General features: G+C 45.4%; 1 protein-coding gene across 2 annotated transcripts in view; it reads left to right on the forward strand.

The window, feature by feature from the left end:
* Positions 1 to 26455, forward strand: part of NUP93 (nucleoporin 93) — a 1186812-nt gene that overhangs the window by 819969 nt on the left and 340388 nt on the right. For both annotated transcript variants that reach the window (XM_069640327.1, XM_069640334.1), the window contains 2 exons: positions 6162 to 6206; positions 24004 to 24120. In XM_069640327.1, coding sequence (XP_069496428.1) covers positions 6162 to 6206; positions 24004 to 24120 — 162 coding nt within the window. The remainder of the gene's footprint in view (positions 1 to 6161; positions 6207 to 24003; positions 24121 to 26455) is intronic.

The raw sequence follows: 26455 nt of genomic DNA on the forward strand, positions 1-26455 counted from the left end.
CATAGACGGCATCCAAATCCCGGTCTCGGCCGCAGTAAAAACACTGGGGTTCTACCTAGACTCGGCCCTCTCCCTCACCAAACAAGTAAATGCTGCGGCATCCTTTCCTCAGCAGCATACACAGCCAAGCATATTAACGCTGCAGGACAATTCTAACCCCTGAAAGCTGTTACCGTCGTTAAAGCCACCAGTGGAGCAAAACAGGACGACTGTAATGTTCTCTTCGCTGGAACCTCAAAAAAGAAAATCAATAAACTCCAGATCATTCAAAACAATGCCCTGCGGGCTGCCCTTAACATCCCAAAGAGAGACCACATTTCTGCCGCCAGAAAGTGCATTAGCTCCCCATAAAAGAGAGAATCATTTTCAAAACGCACTCCATGGCTCTCAAATGCCTAAGCAATTCTGCCCCGCAATACCTGGCTCAGAAAATTGAAAGAGCCAACTCCAACAGACCTGTTAGAGCCTCTACGGCCACCGCCTCTCTGTACCCAAAACCAAAAGTGCGAAATGAGGAGGATCCAGCTTCCCAACGTTTGCACTCAACCACTGACACTTACTCCCCTCGGAACTAAGGGCGCAGAGCTCCTACTGGACATTCTGCAAAGCACTGAAAACCTGGCTGTTCACCTAATCTGATGAACCCATTTAGGGTTATAATCACTTGCTCGCCCATTTGAATGCCCCCCACAGTAATATTGTAATCTATTGTAATTTTAGAAGTATGTATCATGCAACTGGTTTACGCAACAGCGCCCTGGTACCTCAGGGTTTGGGTGCTTTACAAATGTAAAAATAGGTTTATAGTGATAATATTGAGGAAAAAAAAATGTCGAACTACAAAAATGTCGAAAAAAAATGTCAAACAGAATATCGAAAATATATACATATAACTAAAAGTCAATTTTTCGAAAAATAAATGTCGAAAAAAAGTCGATTAACAATATCAATAACCCGATATAAAGAAACAACAAGAGTATCATTTACTAGGGGGGGGTTCCCCCCAACCCCTCCTCACCCCTCATATACAACACAAGAGGGTAAGAAAGGGTTAAACTCATAGGTGACGACCACGAGTAAAGAACCTTGTTTAGGTACCAAGAAACCAATAACGGTTGTGGAAAACCGTCATTACCTGACAGAACATCACTTGAGAACGTACTGCAGGAAATCGATTGGAGTTGCTTCAGACTAAAACAGGTAATATTGTTATAACAAACATGTAACTAGACATTAAGGTATCATACAACATACAATTGTGTGACAGGAAAGATAAAACAATTAATGTTCTCATTTATTTTAAAATAAAAAATGGAGAACAAAGTGGAGTTCATCACCACACAAAAAGGAGGAAAGCAGTTGGTTTTAAATGGTTACGTTTTCTATAAGGAAAGCCAAAAAAAAGAACGCATTTACTGGAAATGCACAGAGTATGCCAAAACTGAATGCAGCGCACGAGCGATTACAGAGGGCGCGGATATAAAAAGTAAAAATGAACACAACCATCTACCAGATCAGACCAATATTATTATCAGAAAAACATTATCCAAACTAAAAAGAAAAGCCGTGGAAAGTCACGGTGAAGCTAGTGGATCAGTATTTGCAGGTGTTTGTGACAAATTACCCACACATATAACGGCTCAGTTACCAGCTGAAAAATTGATGCAGCGTACGATAAACCGTACTAAACAAAAAGAGAATCTGCCACCAGCACCAATGTTATTTAGTGATATGACAATCCCGGATGTTTTCAAATTAACCGCCTAAGGAGAGAGTTTTCAGCATGCCACACTGGAATTGAACAATGAAAAAATATTGATATTTTCTACTGCTGCGAGCTTTCAACATCTCACTCGTAGTCAAAATTGGCAAAGTGATGCAACGTTTAAAGTGTGCCCACAACCTTTTCACCAGTTTTACACCGTGCATGGGACAATTAACGACAAAATCATACCGCTTGTATATATTTTGATGCTAAAATAAAGTGAGGAAACACATAGAATCGTGTTCAACAAAATTAAAGAGACTGCACCTGATTATAATCCAACTACAATAATCATGGACTACGAAACGGCTCAAATTAATGGATTTTCATCAGTGTACAAAGGGACAAGGGTTGAGGGATGTTTTTTTCATTTTACACAAAGTATATAGCGAAAGTTACAAAAATGAGGATTAAGTACTAAATATACAGAGGACAGTTGTTACCAATTTAACATTAAAAAACTTTTTGCATTGGCTTTTGCACAGGAAAATGATGTTGATTTTTACGAACATTTGATTAAAACTGCATACTACAAGAATCATGCGGAGGAAAATACTGATTTATTAGACTATTTTGAGAACACATGGATAGGACAATTAACTCAAACCCTCATTTATGGCATTTTTTGAAGGACTTGCAAATTGAAGAACAACATCAAGAATTTAGGATATCACAAGCACTTTCATTGGCTAACCAAGAACCAAAAGGAAAAAAATACAGGGTACAACTAATACGAGATTTTGACTCACAGAATAAAGAAAACTTCTTCAATTCGGTTGCAGTTAACTTAAAATGTTAAGCAAACTTACGTTTCATGGACATCTACAATCCAGTGTGGCATAGGCGAAGTAAATCAGAAAACACCAACCTGCAGCTCCATAAAACCAAGTCTGCAACAGCAATCCATGTAAATATGCCAAGAAAAAACCCAAGAAAAATCAAAATCCAGCACGGAAGAAAAAATCCACAATCCTGGATGAGAAACTCCATAAATCCAAGTCTGTAACGGCAATCCATGTAAATATGTCAAGAAAAAAACCAAGAAAAATCCAAATCCAGCAAGGAAAAAAAAGTGCAAATCCAAAAAGAACCCATACAAAAAAAATCCACGATCCTCGATGTTCCGGAAGAAAAGGGATTAAAAATTCATGAAAACCAGTTAATCCAATGGAAAAAACATGATTGCTCTGAAAGAAACCCACGAAAAATCCATAAAATCCACGACCGGAGTAACGTAGACGCGGACGCTGGAGAACCGTTTGGAAAATGAGCTTTAAAAATGGCGCTTACGTATACGTAGGCAGACGTAACGTACATAGGAAAACATAAACAAACTTTAAATATATAGTTAAATGCATGTTTCTAATGCTTCAGCACCATCTAATGGACAATAAGTATATTACAAGTTGAACTTCATGTTATATATATATTTATCATACATTTACAGTCAAGTTATATATATATATATATTTATCAATACATTTACAGTTGAATAATATAAGTATTAATTCATAATATTAATAAACGTTATTATAAAACAGAATAAACAATATAATAATAAAATAAAAGCACATATTCTATTTGTGTTACTTACCTTAATGTTTTGAATAATGTTTTCGAAAAAATACAGAAGAAATTCGACATTTATGATTTTCGACATTTTTTTTTCGATAAAATATTTTCGACATTTTCACTTTCGACATTATTGCATTCGAAATTATGACTGACCACCGTAAAAATAAATAAATATGACTTTGCGGGTACTTCAATTCCACTGGACATTTTTCTTTCTGTATCCAGTTTGGGTCCGAAGCTTTTAGGCCATAGAGCTTCTTTAAATGTGATGTGTTCATTCTCATGTCCTTAATACTATGCACCCGGGGTAGTAGAAATACTGTGACTTTGAGTTGGCACTAGTGATCCTGGATGATTATTTTAACAATGTTTTAATGTCTGGTTGCCTTCTCTTACCTTCCCATGTCTCTGTAAGTTGTGTGTCTATCGCCAGATAATGGACCTACTATATAATACATGAGTGGATGGTGACTATTATGACAGTGTACTTTTTTTGCACTGGCAATAGGTATTTTAACTGTGTTACAATGTCTGGTACACATCCTACCCCGACAATATGTTTGCCTGTTTGTAGATAGTGGACACATATTTTAGTAGAGGGGCGTGTCGACTTAATTTGTATTTACTGTTTTTACAATACATGAAGTATTTTTACTGCATGTAGTGCGTTTCACTGAAGTACCCATGCATCTAATAGCGGTTGCATATGTGTAACGTAATGCATGTGTATATTTGTCTTGTCAATATACCAGGGTGTTGTATTTTCGATGGGTAGGGGTGTAATGAACCAATTGTACCTTCATGTCAGCCTACATACCCTTTCTGGTGTTGAGCTTGACTGTTCTGCGCTACCACATTTTAAGAGAGTTTGGCTTTCTTTTTAGCTGGGTGCTTGGCCCCGACCTTACGGTTAGTCGTTTTACAGCCCCCACCATAGAGGGCTGTACAAAAACCGCCTTAAGAGGGGCTTTCTACATTCACATGTATATTGTTTCAATGGGTTGGTTTATTTATCAGCCCGACTATCCGCAGTAGCAGTATTGCTAATGAGTTTTGAAGGAGAGAAATATATGGGCCAACTGTAACTAAATCACCATGCAGGTTATTTTTCATTTTTGCATTATTTTGACTGTGATCCTTATTTACTTTTTTTAATTAGTATAGCCCAATGACTATGTAGACACAGGATGAATTAAGTGGTCGTGAATAGACTCCTTATCAGTAACTGAAGACTGAATCCTGCTCTTCCTTGTAACACTCGTATGCTTTCCTCATTACCATGTCCCTGTATGTTTTGGGTCTTCGCTTTCCTTCTCTGCCCACATCTCTGATGTCTCTTAATCAAACTTCCTACTGCTCCTCCTCAGAGGTATTCTGTCTTTGCTCTCCTTCCCCCAGAAGCTCACTGTCGCACGAGCCCTGGTTCTCTCTAGGTTGGATTATTGTAACAGCCTGTTCCTAAATCTCCCTGCTTCTACTCTCCGCAACTTATCCAGAACAGGACTGCGAGACTTGTCCTTAGCCTCAAGCCCTGGGATCGTATCTCTCCACCCCTGAAATCTCTCCACTTGCTCCCAGTGCCTGCAAGGATTAAATTCAAAACCCTATGCATTGTCCACGAGGCTTTCTGGGGGCTGGCTCTAAAAATCCCTTCAGCTGGTCCTCCGGAAATACCTTCCCTCCAGAGCTCTTCGCTCCTCCACCTCTAACTCCCTCTATCTCCCTCAGGGTCAGTCGTTTTTCAAAGAAACTAGCTGGGGGCCGATCTCTGTCTTCGGCTGGGGCCTCCCTCTGGAACACCCTCCCTGCCACTCTGAAACTTGAGGAGAACCACATCCGGTTCCGGAGGCACCTCAAGACCTTCCTCTTTGCTTCTGCCTTCGCTCCTCCTCTCCCCTGCTGATCTGCTCTGTCTCAGCACTGTGCACCTGGTTACCCTTTGACTTTCGGGCCCAGGTACCTGCTCACCCTGCCATCCACCCGCACTGCCTCCTGGCAATCCCTTGCACTGGGGTCTGTATCTGTAACCATACAGTCCCCCCCCCCCCCCCCATATACCTAGCACTTGCCACTTGCTGGCTGCACTACCACTGTAGGTTGCTTTTTTAAACTTATTTTATTGTTTATCTGTATTCCTCTGCTCAGCACTTTCCACTTCTCCCGCCTCCAATGCACTTTCCCCTTTCCCTCTCCCATGCACTTTCCCCTTTCCCTCTCCCATGCACTTGCGCGTTCTCAATGTCCCTGGGCCTAGTAAGATCATTGTTTTGTTTGCCCTTGTTCCCCTCCCTTGCCTCGTCGCTCTCTGAAACACTGTGTACGAGCGCGATACAAATAAAATATCAATATCAAAGATATTTTGTGTCATCCCTCTGGTTATGGACTTGATCGCCATGAAGGGAAGTCTGCGAAGGAGGGAAAGCTTGATGTTGTAGAGATTACTGAAAAATGCAGTAAGGATTTATATGTTTTAGTGTTTGGTCCAGAGAAGGGTGATGCTTGATAAATAAGTTATTGATAATATAATGGCTATTGGAGTGCAGTTAAAAGTTTTCCCTTCCTGTAAAACCCATCGATATAATGTAGGTGGAGTTGGAAGGGCATAATTATTTTGTCTAGAATCTAGATAATAATGCCGATTGAATTTAAAGATATTAATTTGCACAATAATAGGCTGTTTATTAGTGTTTGACTTGTTTTGTGTAATTTACCCATCTTGCAGAGCATATCCTATTGTAGTGACATTAATCAATGGCCACACCTCAAGACTGCCTTTGAAACGCTATTGCGTTGCAACAGATTATGTTTTTTTCTGTTTTAGTTTGACATGCTTCTTGGAAAATTGGAGAAAGATGGTAGTAGGAAGGTAAGATAATCAAAAACCTTTAATGTTTCATGACTCCGTGTGTTTTGGTGGTTTTTAAACTTTTTTTTTCCACTGGAGCTATATGAAATGTGAAGTTGAAGTTGTTGAACATGAACCTGGAGCCTGTTTCTCAGGCTGAGGCAACTTATTTTGTTTGTGCTGATTTCGACTTGAGGCATGATTATGATGTAGATTAATTTATGTAGAGGTTGTTTAGCCCAAGAACAATCCTAAACTGTGTTTCTTGCATTTCCAGGTTTTGTTTCCTTATGAATATTAAACGTTTGAGTGCTTCGCTACCTTCTCACTCCTATCCTCATCAGGGAAAACTGTTCTGCCCAAGTTCCCTCAGGCTGGAGGTTGAGGAGGGTAGAGGCACCATACTTGCTACACTCTTCCCAATTGAGGACTACATTTATTTATTGTGTACCTGTTTAAAACAAACCTTGCACAAAAAAATCATTATCACAGTTCCTAAAAGTAATTAAGATCCACATTAAAAAGCACACATATTAAAAATCACATTAAAACGCCACATACAGATCATATAAGAGCAGTTACCCTTTTTTTTTATGTTTGCCTCATTGCAGCTGGTTTCTCATTTCATCTAATGAAAACGTGCAATACAAAACGCAAAGCTGCTAAGATTAGAGACAACTGTGTATCATTTAATATTCTTCCCCGAAACGCTGGCCAAGAAGTGGACTGTTCATTAAACATGCATTCTCCAGCATGGGGTCTGGCATGGATTCCCATGCTCATGAATATTCCCCTTTCGACAGGCCTGGAATCCTCGGTAAAAGAAAAAACAGTTTCACTTTAGTTTATTAACTGACTTTCTCCTATAAACCAATCACTGAGCTCTGGGTCATACTGCCCCAAACAATGACTGCCCTCTACCTAAGTCCCTCCCCTGGCAGCCGTCTTCAGATTTTTACTGCACGTTCCGTTCAAGTGTTGGGAGTCCTCGTCTCCGAGCTTTCTGCGTTTTTCGCACTTTTCACGCTTTGACAAGAAACTTTTTTTTTCTTTCACTCGAGCCTGTGTGCTCCATCATTTATCCATCCGATTAACGAGGATCTGTTTTTCGGCATCTTTCATCACCCCTCAAGGGCAGAAATCGTCAAGTGTTTTCTTCTTGGAAGTTCCCAGAAGTCCATCAGGCCTACACCGCGCCGGATCATGTCAGAGGAAAAGGACGGAGCTTCCCTCTTCAAGCTGTGCACCAGCTGCGGATTGCGGAATATTTTCACGGATGACGAGCATTCCCAGTGTCTGTATTGACTACACCCGACGCACCAGGAAGAAGATTGTGAGAACTGCCGTGACTTTCCAAGCGCCCGATGAAGGATCGACACGTCCAGCTGGCGATGTGTCCGTCCTGCCGGTGAAGGCCCAGGTGGTCCAGGCCAAGACATCCTCTTCCATTGAGATGGTTGCTGCCACCCTCGAAGGCAAAAGGGGCTGACCCGGTCCAGGGTTTCCCTGTAGCGGCCAGGGTGGTGCTCCCTCCCAGGCGGGAGGCTTCAGCCAAACCAGCAGAGTGGACTCCGGAGAAGAGGATGCCGGACCTCTCAGGACCCTAAGAAAGGGGTGGAGTGGAAGAGCTTCACAGCACAGATATTACTTCGTCCGACAAAGAAGACACTGTTTTGGACCACACCATCCCAGAGGCGGCGGCTACGATGATGACGAGGTAGGGGACGACATAGGCGCTGGGCCCAACTACCCGATACCCCGGGCACCTCCCAGAGACCTGTTGCAGGAAATTCTCTCGACCCTCCACATACACTGGTGTCGGAGATTCAGAAGAGGATGCTGACGGCACCACTAGCGACTCCACCGGCGACGACCCCATTGACACCAGGGCCACCACTGTCGAAGAAAAGGAGGCGGCCTCTGCTCCAACCGCCACTGCACCCACGCCCCCTAGAGACACAAACGACGATGGTGGACTCTCTCCGCCACAAAGGGCTTTTCCCCTGCCAGATGAAGTGGGATCCTTCCACTCCATGATCGCCCTTGTGTCTGAACTTTTTCAGCTCACCCCGGAAAGAGGGAAAGGGAAGGCTTCCTGTACCAACGCCAGGAGGCGAAAAGGAAGACCACTCTGTCGATACTGCTCCTGGACGACATCTGGGATGAGGAGCTGGTACTTCTGAAGAACCCCTCCTTGGCACTGGCAAAGAGAGATTGGCTGGAAAAGAAATATCGAGTGCCAGAGTCTGCGCCCAAATGTCTGTGGTCTAAACCATCGCCATATTCAGCGGTTTCGGCCCGAAGACAAGCTGGTCGAGGCAGTGGAGCTCCTTCAGGAAGGTGAGGTGGCGTCGGGCCATGCCATCACTGTGGCCCTGGACATTGCGGACACAGGTTTTCGCCAGATGGGAAACCGGGTCTGCCTCTGTCGTTGTGGCTGGCTGAAGGCCACCAACTTCAGACAAGAGGTCCAGATGAGGGTCCTGGACATGCCGTTCGAGACAATCTTTTCAGCAAGGCAGTCGACGAATCTCTTCAAGCCATCAAGGCCGACACGTGCCCTGGGCATGCTGCAACAGCACCATCCGTTCCTCAGGAGGGAAGTCGGGGAGGTCTTCGAAGAGTTTTGGCAGTGGATTGTCCTCTTACCACCAATCCTCCCGTTACCACCAATCCTTCCATTCCACGACCCAGGAAGCCTACAGGTGTCGTTCCAAGGCCTTTGGAGGTGGCCACCATCGTCGTCAAGGCTCCCAGGCTGACGTGCCGGCCTCCAAGCAGGACTGAACCGGCCAAGACGTCGGCCCCCCATCCTGAACCGGCCAAGACGTCTGGGGGGCCCCTGCACCCCGGTGGAAGGCCGGCTGGTGAACTTCGTCAGCATGTGGGAGAACATCTCCACCGGTCGATGGTTGCTGGACGCTCTCGCCCACAGACACACTTTGGAGTTTCAACGTGTCTGCGAATACCACTGGTGGCCCGGCAGGAACTTCCCATCCCTCATCTGCTGCTGGAGGTCCGGGCCATGTTAAGAAAAGCGGCGATGGAGCTGGTTCCGAAGCGACTCCTGGGTTTACTCAATATATTTTCTGGTAAGAAAGGGGGCTGGAGGCCCATTCTTGATCTACGACGACTCAACAAGTTCATCAAGTCTCAGAAATTCAGGATGGTCACATTGCAGCATGTGCTCGGCCAACTGGACGAGGCAGACTTTTTATCGTCGATGGATCTGGAGTTCGCTTACTTCCACGTCCCCATTCACGTAAAACATTGCAAGTTCCTGTGCTATGTTGTACAAGTGAAGCACTACCAGTTCAAGGCTCTTCCCTTCGGACTAAAGTCGGAGCCCACAGTCTTTACGAAGTGCCTCGCTCCGATGCTGGCCCATCTAGTACTAGAGGGAATTCACGTTTAGCCATACCTCGACGACTGGCTCATCCGGCCCAAGTCAAAGGACATTGCCGTCCATCACACGGAGAGGACCGTCCGGTTGCTGACCGATCTGGGGCTCTATATTAACTATGCAAAATCTTGCTTGACTCCATCGCAGAACGCACTGTTCCTGATGTCCAGGCTCTATACAGTGTCCTTTCTGCCGGCTTTGTCGGAGGAGAGTATAGCAGCCATTTTGGGCATAGTGCAACGGCTGTTGGCACTGAGGATCGCCACAGTGAGGGCCATCAAACCCCTCCTCGGCATGATGTCGTCATACATCTACCTGGTCCGGCTCTGCATGTTGCGGATGCGACAGCTCCAAGAATTCCTGGACTACCGTTGGATCCAGGTGTCGAAGTTTCAACGACAGGACCGGGCTCGATGAGGAGTTCCGTCAGGAGAAAAGGTGGTGGGGCGTGTGCTCCAACATCAACGGAGGCACAGCTTTCCAGAGCCCTCCATATCAGGAGACTGTCACGACGGATGCTTCCCTTCATGGGTGGGGAGCACACACCGGACGTCTCCATGCCAGAGGTCTCTGGCTGCCAGAGGAGAAGGCGCTACACATCAACGTCCTGGAACTACGGGCTGTGTTTTGGGCCTTCCAGTCTTTTCTTCCATTCCTCAAGGGCAAAGTGGTGAAGGTCTTCACTGACGATCAAACCACAATGTTTCACATCTGGAAGCGGGGTTGTGGGCACCAGATCCCTGTCGCTCTCCGGAGAGGCGCAGGAGTTGTGGCACTGGGTCGTCGCCCAGGGGATGTTCCTCATTCCTTTCCACATGGCGGGGGGGGTCAAAAACACTGTTGCCAACTCCCTCAGCAGGGAGCTGCCCTCTTGCCACGAGTGGGAGCTACGGCAGGATCAAGTGGACAACCTCTTCCTCAAGTGAGGCAGTCCCCAGATCGATCAGTTTGTGACAGCGACTAACACCAAGTGCCGGAGGTTCGCCAGCAGGTTTCCCCAGCCAGGGTGCATGGGGGGGGTCACATTCTCCTTCCCTTGGGACGGCCTGTTCCTGTACGTGTTACGGCCATTGCTACTACGAGTCATCAGTCAACTCGGACGGTGCCGGTGCAGGATGATCCTCGTCGTGCCATTGTGGCAGAGGCAAATCTGGTATCCAGACCTTATCAGCATGTCAGCATCCGCTCCAATCAAGCTACCAGTGGTCGCAGATCTTCTCGCCAGGGAAGGAGGTACAATCCTGCACCGCGACCCAGGATCATTGAACCTGAAGGCCTGGCTCCTGCAGCATTAGAGTTAAGTGGTTATGAGCTGTCTGCGGACTGTAAGGAGGTCCTCACCAAGGCCAGGAAGTCGTTGACGCTGAAGTGCTACGGACACAAATGGAAGCGTTTCGCGAACTTGTGCCGGTCGCAGAAGATTAACCATCTGAGGGTCACAGTGCCCCAGGTCCTTCTGTACGTACTGTCGTTGGGTAAGTCGGGGCTGGCGCACGCCTCCATCGAGGTGCATCTGGCGGCTTTCTCCCGCTATACCAGGTCTTCTGGACGGTCTTCTTTTTGGTCACTTTATCTAGTGAAGGAATTCATCAAAAGACTGTTCCACTTGTTCCCTCCGGTGAAGAAGGCCCCTTAACTCAACATGGTGCTGACTAAGCTCATGGGCGCCCCAATCGAACTGTTGCACCAAGCTTCACTCAAGTTCCTGTCTTGGAAGACAGCTTTCCTCGTGGCCATCCCCTTTGCCAGGAGAGTAGGTGCGATCCCTTTGCCAGGAGAGTAGGTGTGATCCAGGCCCTGTCTTGCAAGCAGCCTTACTTGACTTTCCACGAGACAAGGGTGGTTCTGCAGACGCACCCCTCCTTCATGCCCAAGGTTCCGTCGGAATTTCATCTTCACAAACCCTTGGTGTTACCTGTGTTTTTTCCGACGCCTTCATCGCTGACTTAAAGGAATTTGCACTCACTGGATGTGGGTTGAGCGCTGATGTTTTATGTGGCCCTCACGTAGAGTTTTTGGAAGACTTCTCAGCTTTTTGTGAACTTTGGTCCTGTGAACCATGGAAAGACCTTGTCCAAGGCTTGCTTCTCCAGGTTGCTCTCCGGTTGCATCACTCATTGTCACCAGATGGCAAACTGACCGCTGCCTGGCTGTTGGAGAGCCCATTCTACCAGAGCGATCGCTGCAATGACAGCGTTTCTGTCTGGTGTGCCCCTGCTGGACATCCGCAGGGCTGCTACGTGGAGGTCTACACACACCTTCACGAAATTGTACTGCGTCGACAGGGATTCCAGGGAGGAGTCCAGAGTCGGCCAAGCAGTTTTCCGCAACCTATTCGTTTGAAGGTGAGCCTGATGAGGAGGTAAGAGCATTTGCTTTTGTTGAGCCTTGCCACCTCGTGTGGTTGTGTATGTATGTATTCATTATTCATGAGCATGTGAATCCATGCCAGACCCATGCTGGAGGACAACAGTTACAGGTAAGTAAATTGTTCCTTTGTCAACATGCACATATCGTGATTCCCTTAAATGGTGACAAAGTACTATATGGTGTTCTAACGTCTCCTGTAAATCCAACCTGCATAACTTGGATGTTTTTATTTAGATCTATTTTCATTCTAGGTCCTTATAAGTATGAAAGGGATTCAAATTAATTTGCATAATTCCAGGACCTCTAAAGCGGGGAATGGATTAAAATGAATTCTCATATTGTGTTCTCCAAAAATGGATGAGGGGCATTTTTACAGATAATTTGGGAATTGATCCAGATTTATTTCATAACCATGAAAATGCTTATGGAGTGGATATGTGCCAATTTCCTCTTTGGTTATCAACCAATGCTTTGAGCAATAATTTCCATTTTACCACTGTCCGATTACTCAAATAGCATCCAGGGTACCTAATAAATACCGACATTTAATCACCCAGTGATTTATAGTAGCAGAATAATAATCATCCACCAGCCTATTGAGTTCTACAAATGGACAATTGCCTGGCAGATCCAGGGTTTTGGCAAACCTGCTTAGACATTTCCGTTTTACCACAGCATAAATCGCAGTCAGACCCAATATAAACCTGATCACCGAAACCTCGACACAGCCTGGTAATCCCAAGACCTTCCTCTAAATGCGCCTTCAACTCGGTCCCAGGTATTAAGATCTCTTGGCATAAAAATCTTTGCTCCATACAACAAAGAGGGAAGAACCTTAGCCTTGTAGTATCTGATTGCAGGTAACCAGGAAAAGCACCCTTATTTTTTATGCAGTCTTTTCAGTTGTCCTGTGTTAGGACAGTTTTTCTAAAGTCCAACTAAGGGCTTCATAAAATGATACATCTCAGACAGTACATAATCTCCACTTTTAGTATAAGGCTGTACCACCTGAGAATGTTGGTAGCATGGACCGAGCAGCCAGGAGGGAACGAGGGCTGTAGCTTGGTACTAAGAAATTGTAGCATACATATGGTCGAAATAAACACTGAAACACTATGTATAGTAAAACATTAATTGTTTATTTAAATACAAGTAGACCAAGATACATCTTGGTAAGTAAGTACTATCACATACTATAAACACAATCATAAAAACCAATTCAGTACAGGTATGCAAACCAAGGTATAGCTTTATTTAGAGAACCAAGTCAAGGTGAGTCAAACCTAAGGTTATACGGGGGGCGCTGTTGGACGGTAATGGCTGCCTGATTGAGTAGCAGTGCCGTTGACGACAAATCCGCATTCATATCCTGTGAATCCAGATAGGCAGAGAGCATTTGCAGCACCGGGCTGAGCAGCTAAACCTCCAGAGCTTCTACTGCTACATTCGTGACGACCCTCCAACATCAGCTCGCAGAGAAATACCGTGCAGAAGTACCCGTGGGTCCGCCAGAGAAGACCTCGGGCTTGGTGCGCTCCTCCCCACCCCCGCAACACGTGAGGTGGCTGCCGCCGTGTCAGAGGGGGGGGGGAGCTGTGTGTGCACAGTGCGACGGCTCCCGTGGAGCAAGGACAATCACGACAGCTGCAGAGGGGGGCGAAAGAGGGAAGCGCAGAGTTGACCAGCGCCTCCCACCTGCTCGGTGGCCATTATCCTGCTGCAGATGATGGGCGGAGCAGCCTCCCCTCCCTGGCGGCCGGCCAGCTGGGTTAAGGGTGAGCCCTCCCCCCGCCACTCTTCACACTCGGACCGCCAGGTAGGAGGAGGAACCTGGGGACAGAAAAAAACATCCACCATAATCACAGTACAAACAGAATCTTAACGGACCACAGAGTCATTCACTAGGACCCTGTTGGGGGGGTCAATCCATTACATTAGCAGCAATTTAGGGGGAGCAATATCCTGAGACGGAGGGCGGGCGGAACAGACTTCCCCTCCCCGGCGGCCGCTGTGTGCGAGCTGCCCTGCCTGCTGGGTAGAGGGGGGAGCCATTTCCTGCAACCGGACCACTAATTAACCAGTTCCCACAGCTGAACCGCCACTTTGAACACTTGCTCCAGGACAGTGGGGTGGATGATAAGCAAGAATCACTGGATCATCTACCAGGACCCTCTTGAAGGGGTCTTTCAATCACCCTAAGGCCCAACAGCAGCTGTTTAAGGGGAGCACTATCCTTAGGTGGGCTTCCCTTCCCCAGCAGCCACTGTGTGCGCTGCGTGCGAGCGGCCTGGCCTGCCGGGTAGAGGGAGAGTCCTCCCCCCCCACCCCCTGCCATATCCCACAACTGTACCACCGATTAAAGTGTAATAAAGACCAGAGCGCAGCCCTATATGTTATACAATCCTAGACCACTATACGAGCACGACAGACCGCTCCTGAAAAGGCACCCACTGCATTAAGCTCCAGGGGACAATTAGATACCTGAAACATCACACCCTACAAATACCACCAAATCAAGTCTGTGTCTACAGAGTCCTACACAGACCTGTCCCAGCGGAGCCCAATAAACTCTACGGCAAGCCCACGCAACAGTACACTATTGCCCACTCGAATCCCGACAACTCAGTTTACGCATAGCTACGTAGTCATACCCAGAGGCAGCAAGGCAAATAAGAGAGGCCCCATGGGTGCATACACGAGCGCCGGCATGGAGGGCAGGAGCGAAGAAATACCACAATCCGGCCAGTCGACACCCCTGCGCCCGATAGATGACCCAACAGACCCATAAATGACAGTCCTCCAGGCGGGCTTCGCCGCAGTAAATTCTAAACTAGACAATATGGGGACTACAATGTCGTCCATACAAGCAGAACTTCACCAGGTGAACAAACGAGTGGCGGAGGGCTGCATTGGTATGGTGGAGGATGTTGTGGCAAACCATAGCAAAGACATAGAAACTATCAAAAAGAGCCTAACCCAGGTACAAATGAAGTGTGATGACCTTGAGTCGAGATTGCGCCGCAATAATATACGAGTGGTTGGGTTGGTGGAAAACAGGTAAATGTTACAATGGAGGTATACCTTGAGGGAGTGATCCGTGCCATCTTCCCGGAGGCACAGTTCTCGCAGCAATTTTTGGTTGAAAGGGCCCATAGAGCTATGTTGGCTCCTCCGAAACCGGGGGCACCCCCACGCACAGTCATTGGCCGCTTACTGAACTATCGTGATAGGGACATGATCCGGCGCCTCTCCAGGGAAAAGGGCACTTTATTATATGACTCCAATAGGATACGCGTATACCCTGACTTCTCCAATGGTGTGCAGGCCGCACGCCGCACTTTCGACTAGGTCAAGAAAGCGCTCAGGGCATGCTCCTTCCCTTATGCAATGCTGTTCCCTGCCAAACTTCGCCTGCAGCACAGTGGGAAGACACAGTTCTTTGAATCCCTGGAGGAGGGCATGGGGTATATAGAACGCAATATCCCGCAATCTCAGAAAGATGAGAACCCCCAGCCCGGTTCGAACACTTGAACGCAAGCCATCTGGACTCATACTATAACGGCACAGCGGCCATCAGGTCAGTCTGGTCGGTAGCGATCGAAGTACAGACTAACCAAACAGAGCCGCCCGATTGTTTTCTCAAATGTTGAAGTTTAAAGAGGGAAATACACTGTCCAGTTGGGGGATGGTGAGGGAGGGAGGGGGGTGAGGGGAAGGCAGTGCCTGTTGCCCAAAAGTTAAAAGGAACAACCCGCTTCACAATGCAAGTTGCACAGTGGAATACAATGATCTGGGAAACGAGTTACACGATCGACAGCATGAAAGCAGTAAATATACTATCGGGCAGAGCACACGGAGGAAGATGCCACTAACAACAAAACGCAAGCTATGGCAGACATACTATACCGAACTAAATGTCACTGAGGGGACAGGGAATTAAGTTACTCACTTGGAACATAAGGGGTCTGGCAAATCCAATTAAGGCAAGAAAGATCATCGCATATGCAAGTCGACACAAGGTCGACATCCTTCTCCTACAAGAGACACATGCCACGAAAAATATTAGACACATTCGCTCTTAACTGGGGTCTTGTGAAAGTAGCTACAAACTACTCCTCAATGGCGAGGGGTGTACTCACACTTCTACACTAGCGACTCAATTTCCAAGTGACCAAATCCTTAACAGACGAGGAAGACCGATACATGATCATATGGGGACAATTGCATCACAAAGACGTTATCCTAGTAAATACAAATGGCCCTAACCTGGATAGCCCAGAATTCTACCTACGAATTATGGAACTAATGTCACCCCTGGGCACAGCGTCAGTGATTTGGGAGGGAGACCTTAATCTAATACTGGACTTGGGCCTGGACCGTTCAACTGGAAGCTGTGGACAACACACTATGGCGGCGATGACATTGAGACAAGTAATGTCCACATTACCCCTGGTAGACACCTGGCGCGAATTACATCCTCAAAAAAGGGAATACATTTTAGTCCGGGGCACATGGGTCCAGCTCAAGGATCAACTACTGGATGTGTTGCCCCGAGCTGGTCAGAGGTTAAACAATGTACCATACTACCGCGGACATTGTCAGACCACTTCCCGGTCCTCCTACAGTGGATATCAAGGAACACACTACACACCACCCGAAACTGGCGCATGCCGCCAGACCTGCTATGGGATGAATCAGTGATAGAACCACTTCGAAATGAAAAAGAGGATTTCTTTGCTCGAAATGTAGGGTCAGTGCAGACCTGTAGGTTGGTACGGGAATCGTTTAAAGTCTGGCTGAGAGGCCACCTGTTGGGAATATCCTACGGCACCCTTAGGGATATAAGGAAAGATCTGTTTCAGGCTGTACGCGAGCTGAAGGATCTCGAGACACAAAAACCCAACAGTGACTGGAAGGAACACTTGCGGAAAATACAGACCCAATTGGACACATTCAAAAGCCTGGCAGATAGGGAACTACACTACATAACCCAACCCATGAGGGCTAGGAGATATGGAGAAGGGAACAAGCCCAGCAAATCAATGGCAATCCTTATCCGAACTGAGCAGGGAGCCAGGCAAATTACCAGCATCTGCAACTCTCCGGGATCAGTACAAACGGCCCCAGAATCAATCAATGACGTATTCAAACAGTTCTATTCCAAACTTTATACAAACACAGACAAAGCGCACCCTGAGGAACTCAAAGAATATATAGACTCCAACCCACTACCCAGTCTAGGAGAAGAGGAAAGGCACTATTGGATCTCCCCCTAACAACGGAGATCGAGAAAGCCATCACTGATCTACGAGCAGGGAAGACATTGGGGCTCGACGGCATCCCAGTCAATCTTTACAAGGTGTTCAAGTCTGAGATGGCCCCTAGATTGTTAGAAGCATGGGAGGAAGCACTTGAGAAGGGTGAACTGCCAAACACCATGAGAGAGACGGTAATAACTGTCCTGCTTAAGACACACAAACCCCCACAAGATCCCTCATCGTATCACCCCCTATCATTAATTAATACGGACGCAAAAATGTACGCCAAAGCAATAGCGAATCGCCTGATCCCTTACATGAACAAGTTAATTCACACAGACCAATCGGGATTCATCCCAACCCGATCAACTGCACTGAATCTGCGGAGGTTCTTCGCCATCACATCACAACTGGATCCCAACGCCAAAGCGGCCGCAGTCACGCTGGACGCTGAAAAAGCGTTCGACTCAGTATCTTGGAATTACATGTTCTCGATCATAGGGAAAATGGGGTTTGGCCCAACATTCATAGGTTACATCCGAGTGCTATACAAGAAACCAGCCACAATGGCCAGGACAAACAATACTGTATCATCCTCCTTTACATTGGAGAGGGGCACTCGACAGGGCTGCCCATTCTCCCCATTCATATTTGCCCTTACGATGGAGGGGATGGCGGCTAAGGTAAGACCCAAACACACCTGGAAGGGAATCTGTATCAGGGGTGCCCCACAACTCCTCTCGTTATATGCGGATGACACGATGATAGATGTTAGACATCCTGAAACACACCTTCCCCCTATCATGAAGGAAATATCCACATTCTCAACCTACTCAGGTTACAAAATTAATCAGACCAAGTCTGAGATCATCCCATTGACACCAAGCACGGGGCAATCACAGGCTACAAGCGGTTTCAAATGGGCCCCTAACTCTGCACGCTACCTGGGCATACTAATGGCCACTGATAGGCAGACGCTCTACACAAACAATTATGAATCATACATGCAAACTCTGGAACACAAACTCCAAGTGTGGGGTGCACTGCCAATATCCCTATACGGGCGGATAGCCCTACTTAAAATGGTTTTGGTCCCCAAGCTATTATACCTGTTCTGTGGCATCCCTATATGGCCAGGCAGAGAATTCTTCCAGAAACTACAGAAACTATCCACCGCATTCATCTGGGGCGGGATATCAGTGAGGCTCAACTGACAAAGAATGTGCGAAAGATACGAAAATGGTGGGCTGGCAGCCCCAGACTACACATTATATTACCACGCAGCACAGGCACACTTCGCCAAATACTGGTCGAATGCAGCCGAGCCACACGCCCATGTGCGGGCCGAAAAGTTCGCAGTAGCTCCCACAAACATACAGGCGATGCAATTTGCCAAAATCAAGGGGAATATAAAGGAGGTGGACCCAGTAGCCACAACAGTACGAGCTTGGGCTAACCTGTTCGCAAGAGTGGGCTGCGAGAACCCATTTTGGCCATTTGTTTCACTATGGCATTACCCAGATCTAGAACCCACTTTTGACTCCGCGCTACAAAGGAAATGGGACCCCAATAAGGAAATGAGGTTAGGGGATTTATACCCAGAGGGAAGGTTTGCCTCACTAGAGATTGTCCAGGGAAAAGTGGGATCTAGTCTCAGTACTACTCTACAGTACTACCGCATGAAAGCAGCATGCAAAAGGAAATGGCCTACGTTCCCCATGGCCCCCGAGACACACCAGTTCATAACGAAAACGATGTCACATGATGGGTTCACAGGCACAATATCTAGTCCATATGGGGCAGCCCAAGAACATACTCCGTCCAGAAACTGCATGAAACTGAGGTGGGAGCGGGATTTAGGCATCACCATTGATGACTCCAAATGGGCCAAATACTGTCAACATACCAAGTCCATCTCACTTAACTCGAATTTTAGACTAATCCAATTTAAGATTCTAAATCATCTGCATATAACATCACACAAGATCTCTAAGTTCGACCCTACCCAAAGTGCAACCTGCCCTAAAAGCAATGCTAACACGGCAAACTCCATTCATATGTATTGGGACTGCCCCCCGGTCAAAGCCTTCTGGAAAGAAGTGGCTAGAACTGTAAGCGATATCACCGGGCTGACTATCCCAGCTAGCCCGTTGAAATACTTGCTGGGAGACTTAGGTAAGGCCTCGGTCAAAATCCGCCGTTTTGTTGCTATTGCAGGGGCAGTAGCCAAAAGGAACATTCTACAGGTATGGAAATCTAAATCGGCCCCAAACCACAAGACGTGGTTACGAGACCTACTATATGTGCAGGAGAATGAGGAACACTACGTGAGAAGTATTGCAGCAGTTTGCAGACCAAAAGACATATGCACATCGCTACGGGCATACCTCAACTGTACTCAAGACAGTGATGATGAGAATATAGAATAAAAACTGTTATTGCACTGGACAAACTGAATTGAAAGTAAATACGGAAGGAAATGCTGTTCGATTGTTTAACCCTACTGTCCACTACGGTGGTACAATAATGTATGTATGTGAAGTGTCTGTCAAAAGTTAAAATAAAGGTTTAAAAAAAAAAACCTAATATTATACATTCTGGATAGGAATATACTGTTCTTGGGAAATAAGACCAGGTTAGATATACTTTTAGAATACAATCAGTATTTCCAGGGTGGTAGACCTGGTCAGTCATGCGTTGACACTCAGTTATGAAATCACACAATAAACCAACTTGTTAAAAGTATACACCTTGCAACATTACTTTGTAGAACTCAGTTGAGAGTTAGTAAAATAACTGTTATACTTTCTGGAGGGGCCTTAAGCTACTCATTGACAAGTAGGAACACACAGTAGGAACTATTTTAGAATGCACTAAGCAAACCAGGGAAAGCAAAACCTATTACAATTTAAGAACACCACAATGTTATTCAAGTTAAGTAATTGTCCCTATGACTATGTTGTAAATGCTCTGGGCAGTTTCAAGAGAGGCACAACCCAGTTGAGTACAATTTGTGAAGAGCAGCAGCTCTTCAATGTAAGTAATCATATACTTTAAAGAGGGGCTTCAATCAACTCATAAGACAAGTATTAACGTTAGTCTGTTTTAGGTCTGTATAAAGCGGATCAGGGGGAGGGGGCAAAACAAAATTAGACTTTAAAAAGAACACAATGTCATTCAAGGTAGGTTAACCCTATTGGTAAGCTTTTACACTCATTCAGTTAAGCAATGATAAAACAGCACCATCCTTTATTAGGTTTCAGAAGGGTGGAAACACCTTTCAAAGTAAGTAAAACAGGGGGCATGGCCGGCGACCAAACAAGATGGCTGCATGATTGATGAAGTCTCAAAGCTTTTAATTAAGGGCCTTTCCCACACATAAAAGGATGAACTGCTCACCTTTTACTGTTTGAGCTGATGCCAGCCTGGAGCTGGCATCTCCGGTGCTTTTCCTGCATCAAACTGTTGAGTGCGTCTAGTGCACTTGTGGGGTGTACTTCTCTGGAGGCCGACATACTCCTTGAGGAAGATTGATGCAGCCTTGATGAGGATAGACTTGGTGGTTGTTCCGTTTATGGCCAGTGACTATTCTATGTAGCTGTGAGTTGGTTGCAGATGGCGGGCACGGGTCTCCTAATTTTCTGCCTACAGTGGTCCGCTCTGCTACTCTGCATTGCTGGTCCCTCACACAGACTCCTGGTCAACGCAACGTGCTGCCGCCTCCGAGTTAATTTAGCCACTTAAGGTATAATAGGAGAACGCGACTTCCTGGATCACTGTAGGCCTCTCTTGCCTGATATCAAGTGACTAGTGCTGATATTGTACTTATTAAACCATCATTCTGCTTTAAACCTTCACTGTTTTGCATCAGTTTGAAGATAATTGAAACCTTTTTAAAAGATGCGCTCTCAAAAAAGAATCCTAATTATTTTTTTTATTTTGTTTAACTTTTGGATTACTAATGGCTGCTCAAAATTCTGGTAATACCCCTGGAGATTTATTTTCAGTCTTCTAGCTCTGTTCTAGATTCCAGGGCCTTACTAATTCGGGATGTTTTCAATTCTTTTACAAATAACATGAACATTATAAACTCAAGAATGTCAGAGGTAGAAGAACGTGCATCATTTTCAAAGACAGACTGGAACGATTGGAACACAAGCCCAATAAAATCATGCATTTAGAAGTAGAAGTTCCCAATCTCGAAGACAGAAATAGGAGGGAGAATATAAAAATGTACAGGGTGCCAGAAAGCATTGAACAAAATTACCCCATTAAATTCCTCACTGACTGGCTCCCAAAAATGTAAAATATTACCTTTTCACCGCCTCTTGAGTTTCAAAGGTTGCATAGAATCAGACCTTGTTGCGCCTCAAATCGCAATTCACCTAGACCCCTTATTGCTTGCCTATTACGACACCAACAAGCACAGCAGATTTTGCTTACTGTGAAAAAAAAATCTCATCTCAATTTTCAGGGCAGCAATATATTTATTTCCCCAGATTTTTCCAAAGCCACTAGGGACAAAAGAAAGTGATTTTTAGATCTGAGGCTGGCACTAGAGAACTTGGATATTAAATGTGGTTTGATAGAACCGGCAAGAATACTTTTAACCCCACCAGGTGGCATCATCAAGCAGTACCTAAACCCAGAAGATCTCCATGCCTTCATAAAATCTCTCCAGTCTTCAGAAATTGACAATTTGCCTGATGAATCGACCTTAAGGGGTTCCAACTCATCCACTCAGCTTTCTCTACAAGCCCATATTTTATTGGGCCGGCACAAATTCAAACCTGATAAGCCCCACCACTCCAGAAATGGATCTGATCTCAATCCGACTGCTAACGTATTTGATTATTTAGAAAGACCAAGATGAATCCAGGTCCCTTATGAAGCATATCGACCCAGAAGATAAATGTTCAACCAAATAACTTTGGATCTTCCTTCACAACTTCAGTTATGTACTCATCTGTTAAGTTTTCATATATTCTACTATACATTTGCCCAAATCTACAACCCGTATATAGTCAGCTGCGTTTAACTCATTGATCCATAGTGAACTTTCTTGTTGCTTCTTATGGCAGCTCCTAACTTCTTGATTCACTGTTATTACATATTGTTATTCACTTATATATAGCTGGAAAGTAGGTCTTTGTTATACATGCGCTGAGGATGACAAGATATTCAGATATCCATATCCATTTTATATTTATTTTCTTATTTTGTGCATTGATTAGAAAATAAGTGTTTTTCAAATTTGCAGTATATTCATCAAAATGTAGAGTGTTTGTTTTCTTTGAGTGTACATTCCTAACATAAAGTTCAGCTGATGCATCAAAACTTAAGATAAACCTCAGTCCTCTCGGTTGGGCAGGCAGCATACCGCTGTCCCTTCTTTTACATAGCTGCTATCAAGCAGATGAAGCAGCGTCTCCCTTGATTTCGCAGCCTTCTTGATCCGTCCAGTTGGAAATTTGCAGGGTTCACTTCCTGCTTTCCTAGGTCCACCTCTTTTATTGACGCATGGCTGGGCATCCCCACCTTTTCAGGAAAGTCCTTCCTTTGTGTTTGTGACTCATTCATCATACTTCTTGTCAGCTTCGTATCAGTAGTTACTAGACAAATACTCTTTATTCCTCCTACATTCTTGTTTGTCACAGTACCAGGTTTTTCTTCTGCTATTAAATTACAATAGTGCATGTTTCAAGAGCCTGAATATTTGTTAGTCATGCAGTGTTGGACTGTAGTGTAAAATGTGAAGGGAATTCCTCATGGGAAAGGAAGTTCCTATCCCCAAGATGGAGACCCTCCCTGTGAGATCCTGCTGACTGCCACCCTTTGCAGGATTGTTGTGTAGGGGGCTCACCTTCCTAGCCTCACAGGAAGTGGCTCCCCCCTTGGCTGGGAAGTGATTGAATCCTTTGATTCGTCACACAAGGCAGACACTGGAGTGGCAAGTTCCCTAGGTACTCTGCAGCATTGGCACACGTCCTTTCGAATTGGAAAATCACATTTCTCTCGAACATCAAAAATGACCAACCTTCGTACCGGTCTACGTCATACAGGACGCAGGCATACTCTGCTCCGAACACCTATAAGTCCAAATCACAATCTTAACGGGGAAACGAGCGCTGACGGTTCTACTCGCATGCCAGGAGCCATCCAACTGCTGAACAAATCTTACCCATCTAGGGTCCAGCACCCCCCTCCCCCACTTTCGCACCTCAACGGGCGAGAGTCTTTACCAATTTGTTGACCAATGGAAAAACATCACCACAGACGGATGGGTGTTGTCCCTCACAGCAGGGGCACACGCTGGAATTTCTCAAGAAACCACCTACCATTCCTCCCTTACAAAAGGTAGAGAAACATGTGCCCCTTCTACAACAGGAAGTACATTCGCTCCTAGCAAAGGGAGCCATCAAAACCGTCCCATCAGGTGAGCAGGGACGGGGTTTGTACGCCAGGTACTTTCTAGTCAAAAAGAAGGCTGGAGGCCCATCTATTCTCGACCTCTGGGTTCTTACCAAGTACTTCAAGCCCCAGACCTTCAGGATGGTGACTCTGCAGCACATCTATTCTCAGCTTCAAGAAGGGGATTTTCTGGCATCACTGGATTACCAACCCTTTATTCGGTGCCTACTATTGTTGTGAATCACTCCAGGCACAACTCGATACTTACATTTGATGTTTTAAAGGAAGTTTAGCACTCTTATTTCTGTGAACTTACTGTTTCTAAGGTTGTTGTTTGTTCTAGAATTAATAGAATGATTCTTTATTTTTTTTTCAGCCTGGAGTTATAGATAAATTTTCCAGAGAGACTAAACCAATTATCAGCAAAGTTGCCTCAGTTGCAGAAAATAAAGGTCTGTTTGAAGAAGCAACAAAATTGTACGATCTTGCAAAGGTAATATTTATTTTCATCAGTGCTTTTTGTCATAGTTATTTCTTTTAAGGGCGCCTTATAACAATATGTTCTCTCTGCCTGGTGCTTAAAATGAATGTCCACATCGGAGCTCTTTGGGATTCGTTTGGCACAATGTGGGGGCAGAAGGCCACAGTTTATGCCCTTTTGGTATTTGCAGTCTCTTTCAGGTGCCCAGGACATGGCCTAGGTGTCCACTGCAAATGGCATGACCTGCGGACTGGAAATATTTGATCTCTTTGAGGTGACCTTACCACATACCAGTCCCCATGTATGGTTTCTGCCGGGCACAGGCCTTCACAAAGTGTTGCTTCTTTGAATTGCTTTGGCAAAATGTCTGTTGGGCATGTCGAGTGAGCACTTTGAGTTTGTTTCATGTGCCTAAGGTTTTGCTGTCAGCCATGCTGTGTTTATAGTGTCTAATGGACAAGAGTCACAGATCATACCCAGCAGGCACTTTGGCTTGCGTTTCCTGTCAGCAGGACATGACCACTGTTATATCATTAAAAACTTAAGAATTCAATGTCCGGTATAGTCAGTGGTCGGAGTGGGTGGGAGTGGTGCTCCTCTACTTTTTTAAATTAAGTTTCACCAGTCCTATACTTTATATTTGACAAAGAGACCGTTCCGGAATGGTTTCATTTTAAAATAAAAGTGTAGTAATAAATTGAAACTTTCACTGTGCACTATCGTAGAACTGCTTGGTTGCTATTATTTTTGTTCTAGTGGCCTGCTTGGCACAAAACTGTTTCTTTAGTGTTTAAGCAACTTAACGTGAAAATACTGCAGGCACAGCTGTATGTGCAGTTAATGAGTAGGTGGGACGGGTGACTTTAATCTTTAGCATGCCACTTAGCGGAGCAAAATGGTGGGTGATAATAAAGAGGAGAGCTTGTAAAGCTGCATTCTGTGGGGCGGGCAATGATTAAAGGTAATGGGGGTCGTTTAAAATGCATTTTGCATTTCTTTCACTGTTTCTTTCAGCATTTACACAGTGATGGGGGTGGAATGGAGGACAGGCGGGACCCAGGTATGGGGTTTGTATTGCGTGTGGGAGGGGTTGTGGCAGTGGGGTTTGTCGAGGGAGTGCCAGCAGGGAATATAGTTCCACTACTTCTTTTTGTACACTGGGACACTTGGACCACTGGGTAAAGTTAAGATTTACCTTCAGCAGTAAAAACCTGTTCACTGAACAACCTCTAATTGAAGGGAAGGCATGGTTGCAGCACAAAGCAGAAAAAACACATTTGCCAGTTACAGCAGAATTGCCAGTGTGTCTGGTGCATTTCCGTATCCATTTTGCAAACAAAGAAAAAGTTTGGTAATGTTTTAAAAGATCAGAAAATGCAGGGTTAATATCTTTTATTTGACTATAGCAGGTATGGTAGTGGTTTCTGGAATAATTGTTGTACAATCTCTTGTTCGAGGTCTGCCATGAAGTAGTAGCATACTGTGGTAGAGCAATGCATAAGCAAAACTCTAATGGATTGTTCCATCTCTGTATAATATTTCCTGTTAGTCCAGTAAAAGGGACCACAACCTGTATTTTGTAACCTTTCCAGATAAAATGTCAGCCACCTTGCTACATTAAAGCATCCTCTTTGCCTCGGACTCTGGGTCATAGAAAAGTGACGGGAGAGATCGAAGGACAAAAATTGGTGTTTGCAGTACCACTTTTTCTTTATTGAAAATAATGCAAAGCTCCATTGAACCCAATGCTTGTAATTCACTGGCCAGGCTGGCTGAAGTAATAGCTACAAGGAAAGCTGTCTTCCATGCCACAAATTGAATATCTTCTGTGTTAACGGTTGATTAAATATAGCAGAAATCTTGAAGTATAACATTCGTTTAACTGCAACCTAATTTCAGTGTGCTGTCAGGCATAACTACTTTGAAAACCCATCCAGATACGAATTTAATTGCACTTGCACTTTTAGCATTTCTTAGGTATTTCATAGGAAATTGTGTTAAATTGCTTTTAAATTGGGAATTGTATTTATTATCGAAGTAGGGTCCTTTGTGTGCGCATCATAATCTTTGTAAAATCTGCTGATACTGTTGAATGCACTGCGTGCTAGGAACTACAAGACCCATCAGCCTTGTAGTTCCCGGGGCACATATTAATTGATTTCCAGGAACTTCAGGGCCCAGCAAGTCTGTGCATGTCTGTGTGTGACGTGCCAGCGCTGACTGTCGGCTGTCTGTTGTTCGGAGATTTGGTGGTCCGGTAAGTTAGTTCCCCCTTTTTGGACTTTACTTTAGCCATATTCAGGAGCGTGGACCCCAGACTTGAAGCCTTAATTGTATCCCTGAGACT

The sequence above is a fragment of the Ambystoma mexicanum genome, chromosome 1q, assembly GCF_040938575.1.
Source record: "Ambystoma mexicanum isolate Mex_15411 chromosome 1q, UKY_AmexF1_1, whole genome shotgun sequence".
NCBI lineage: Eukaryota > Metazoa > Chordata > Amphibia > Caudata > Ambystomatidae > Ambystoma > Ambystoma mexicanum.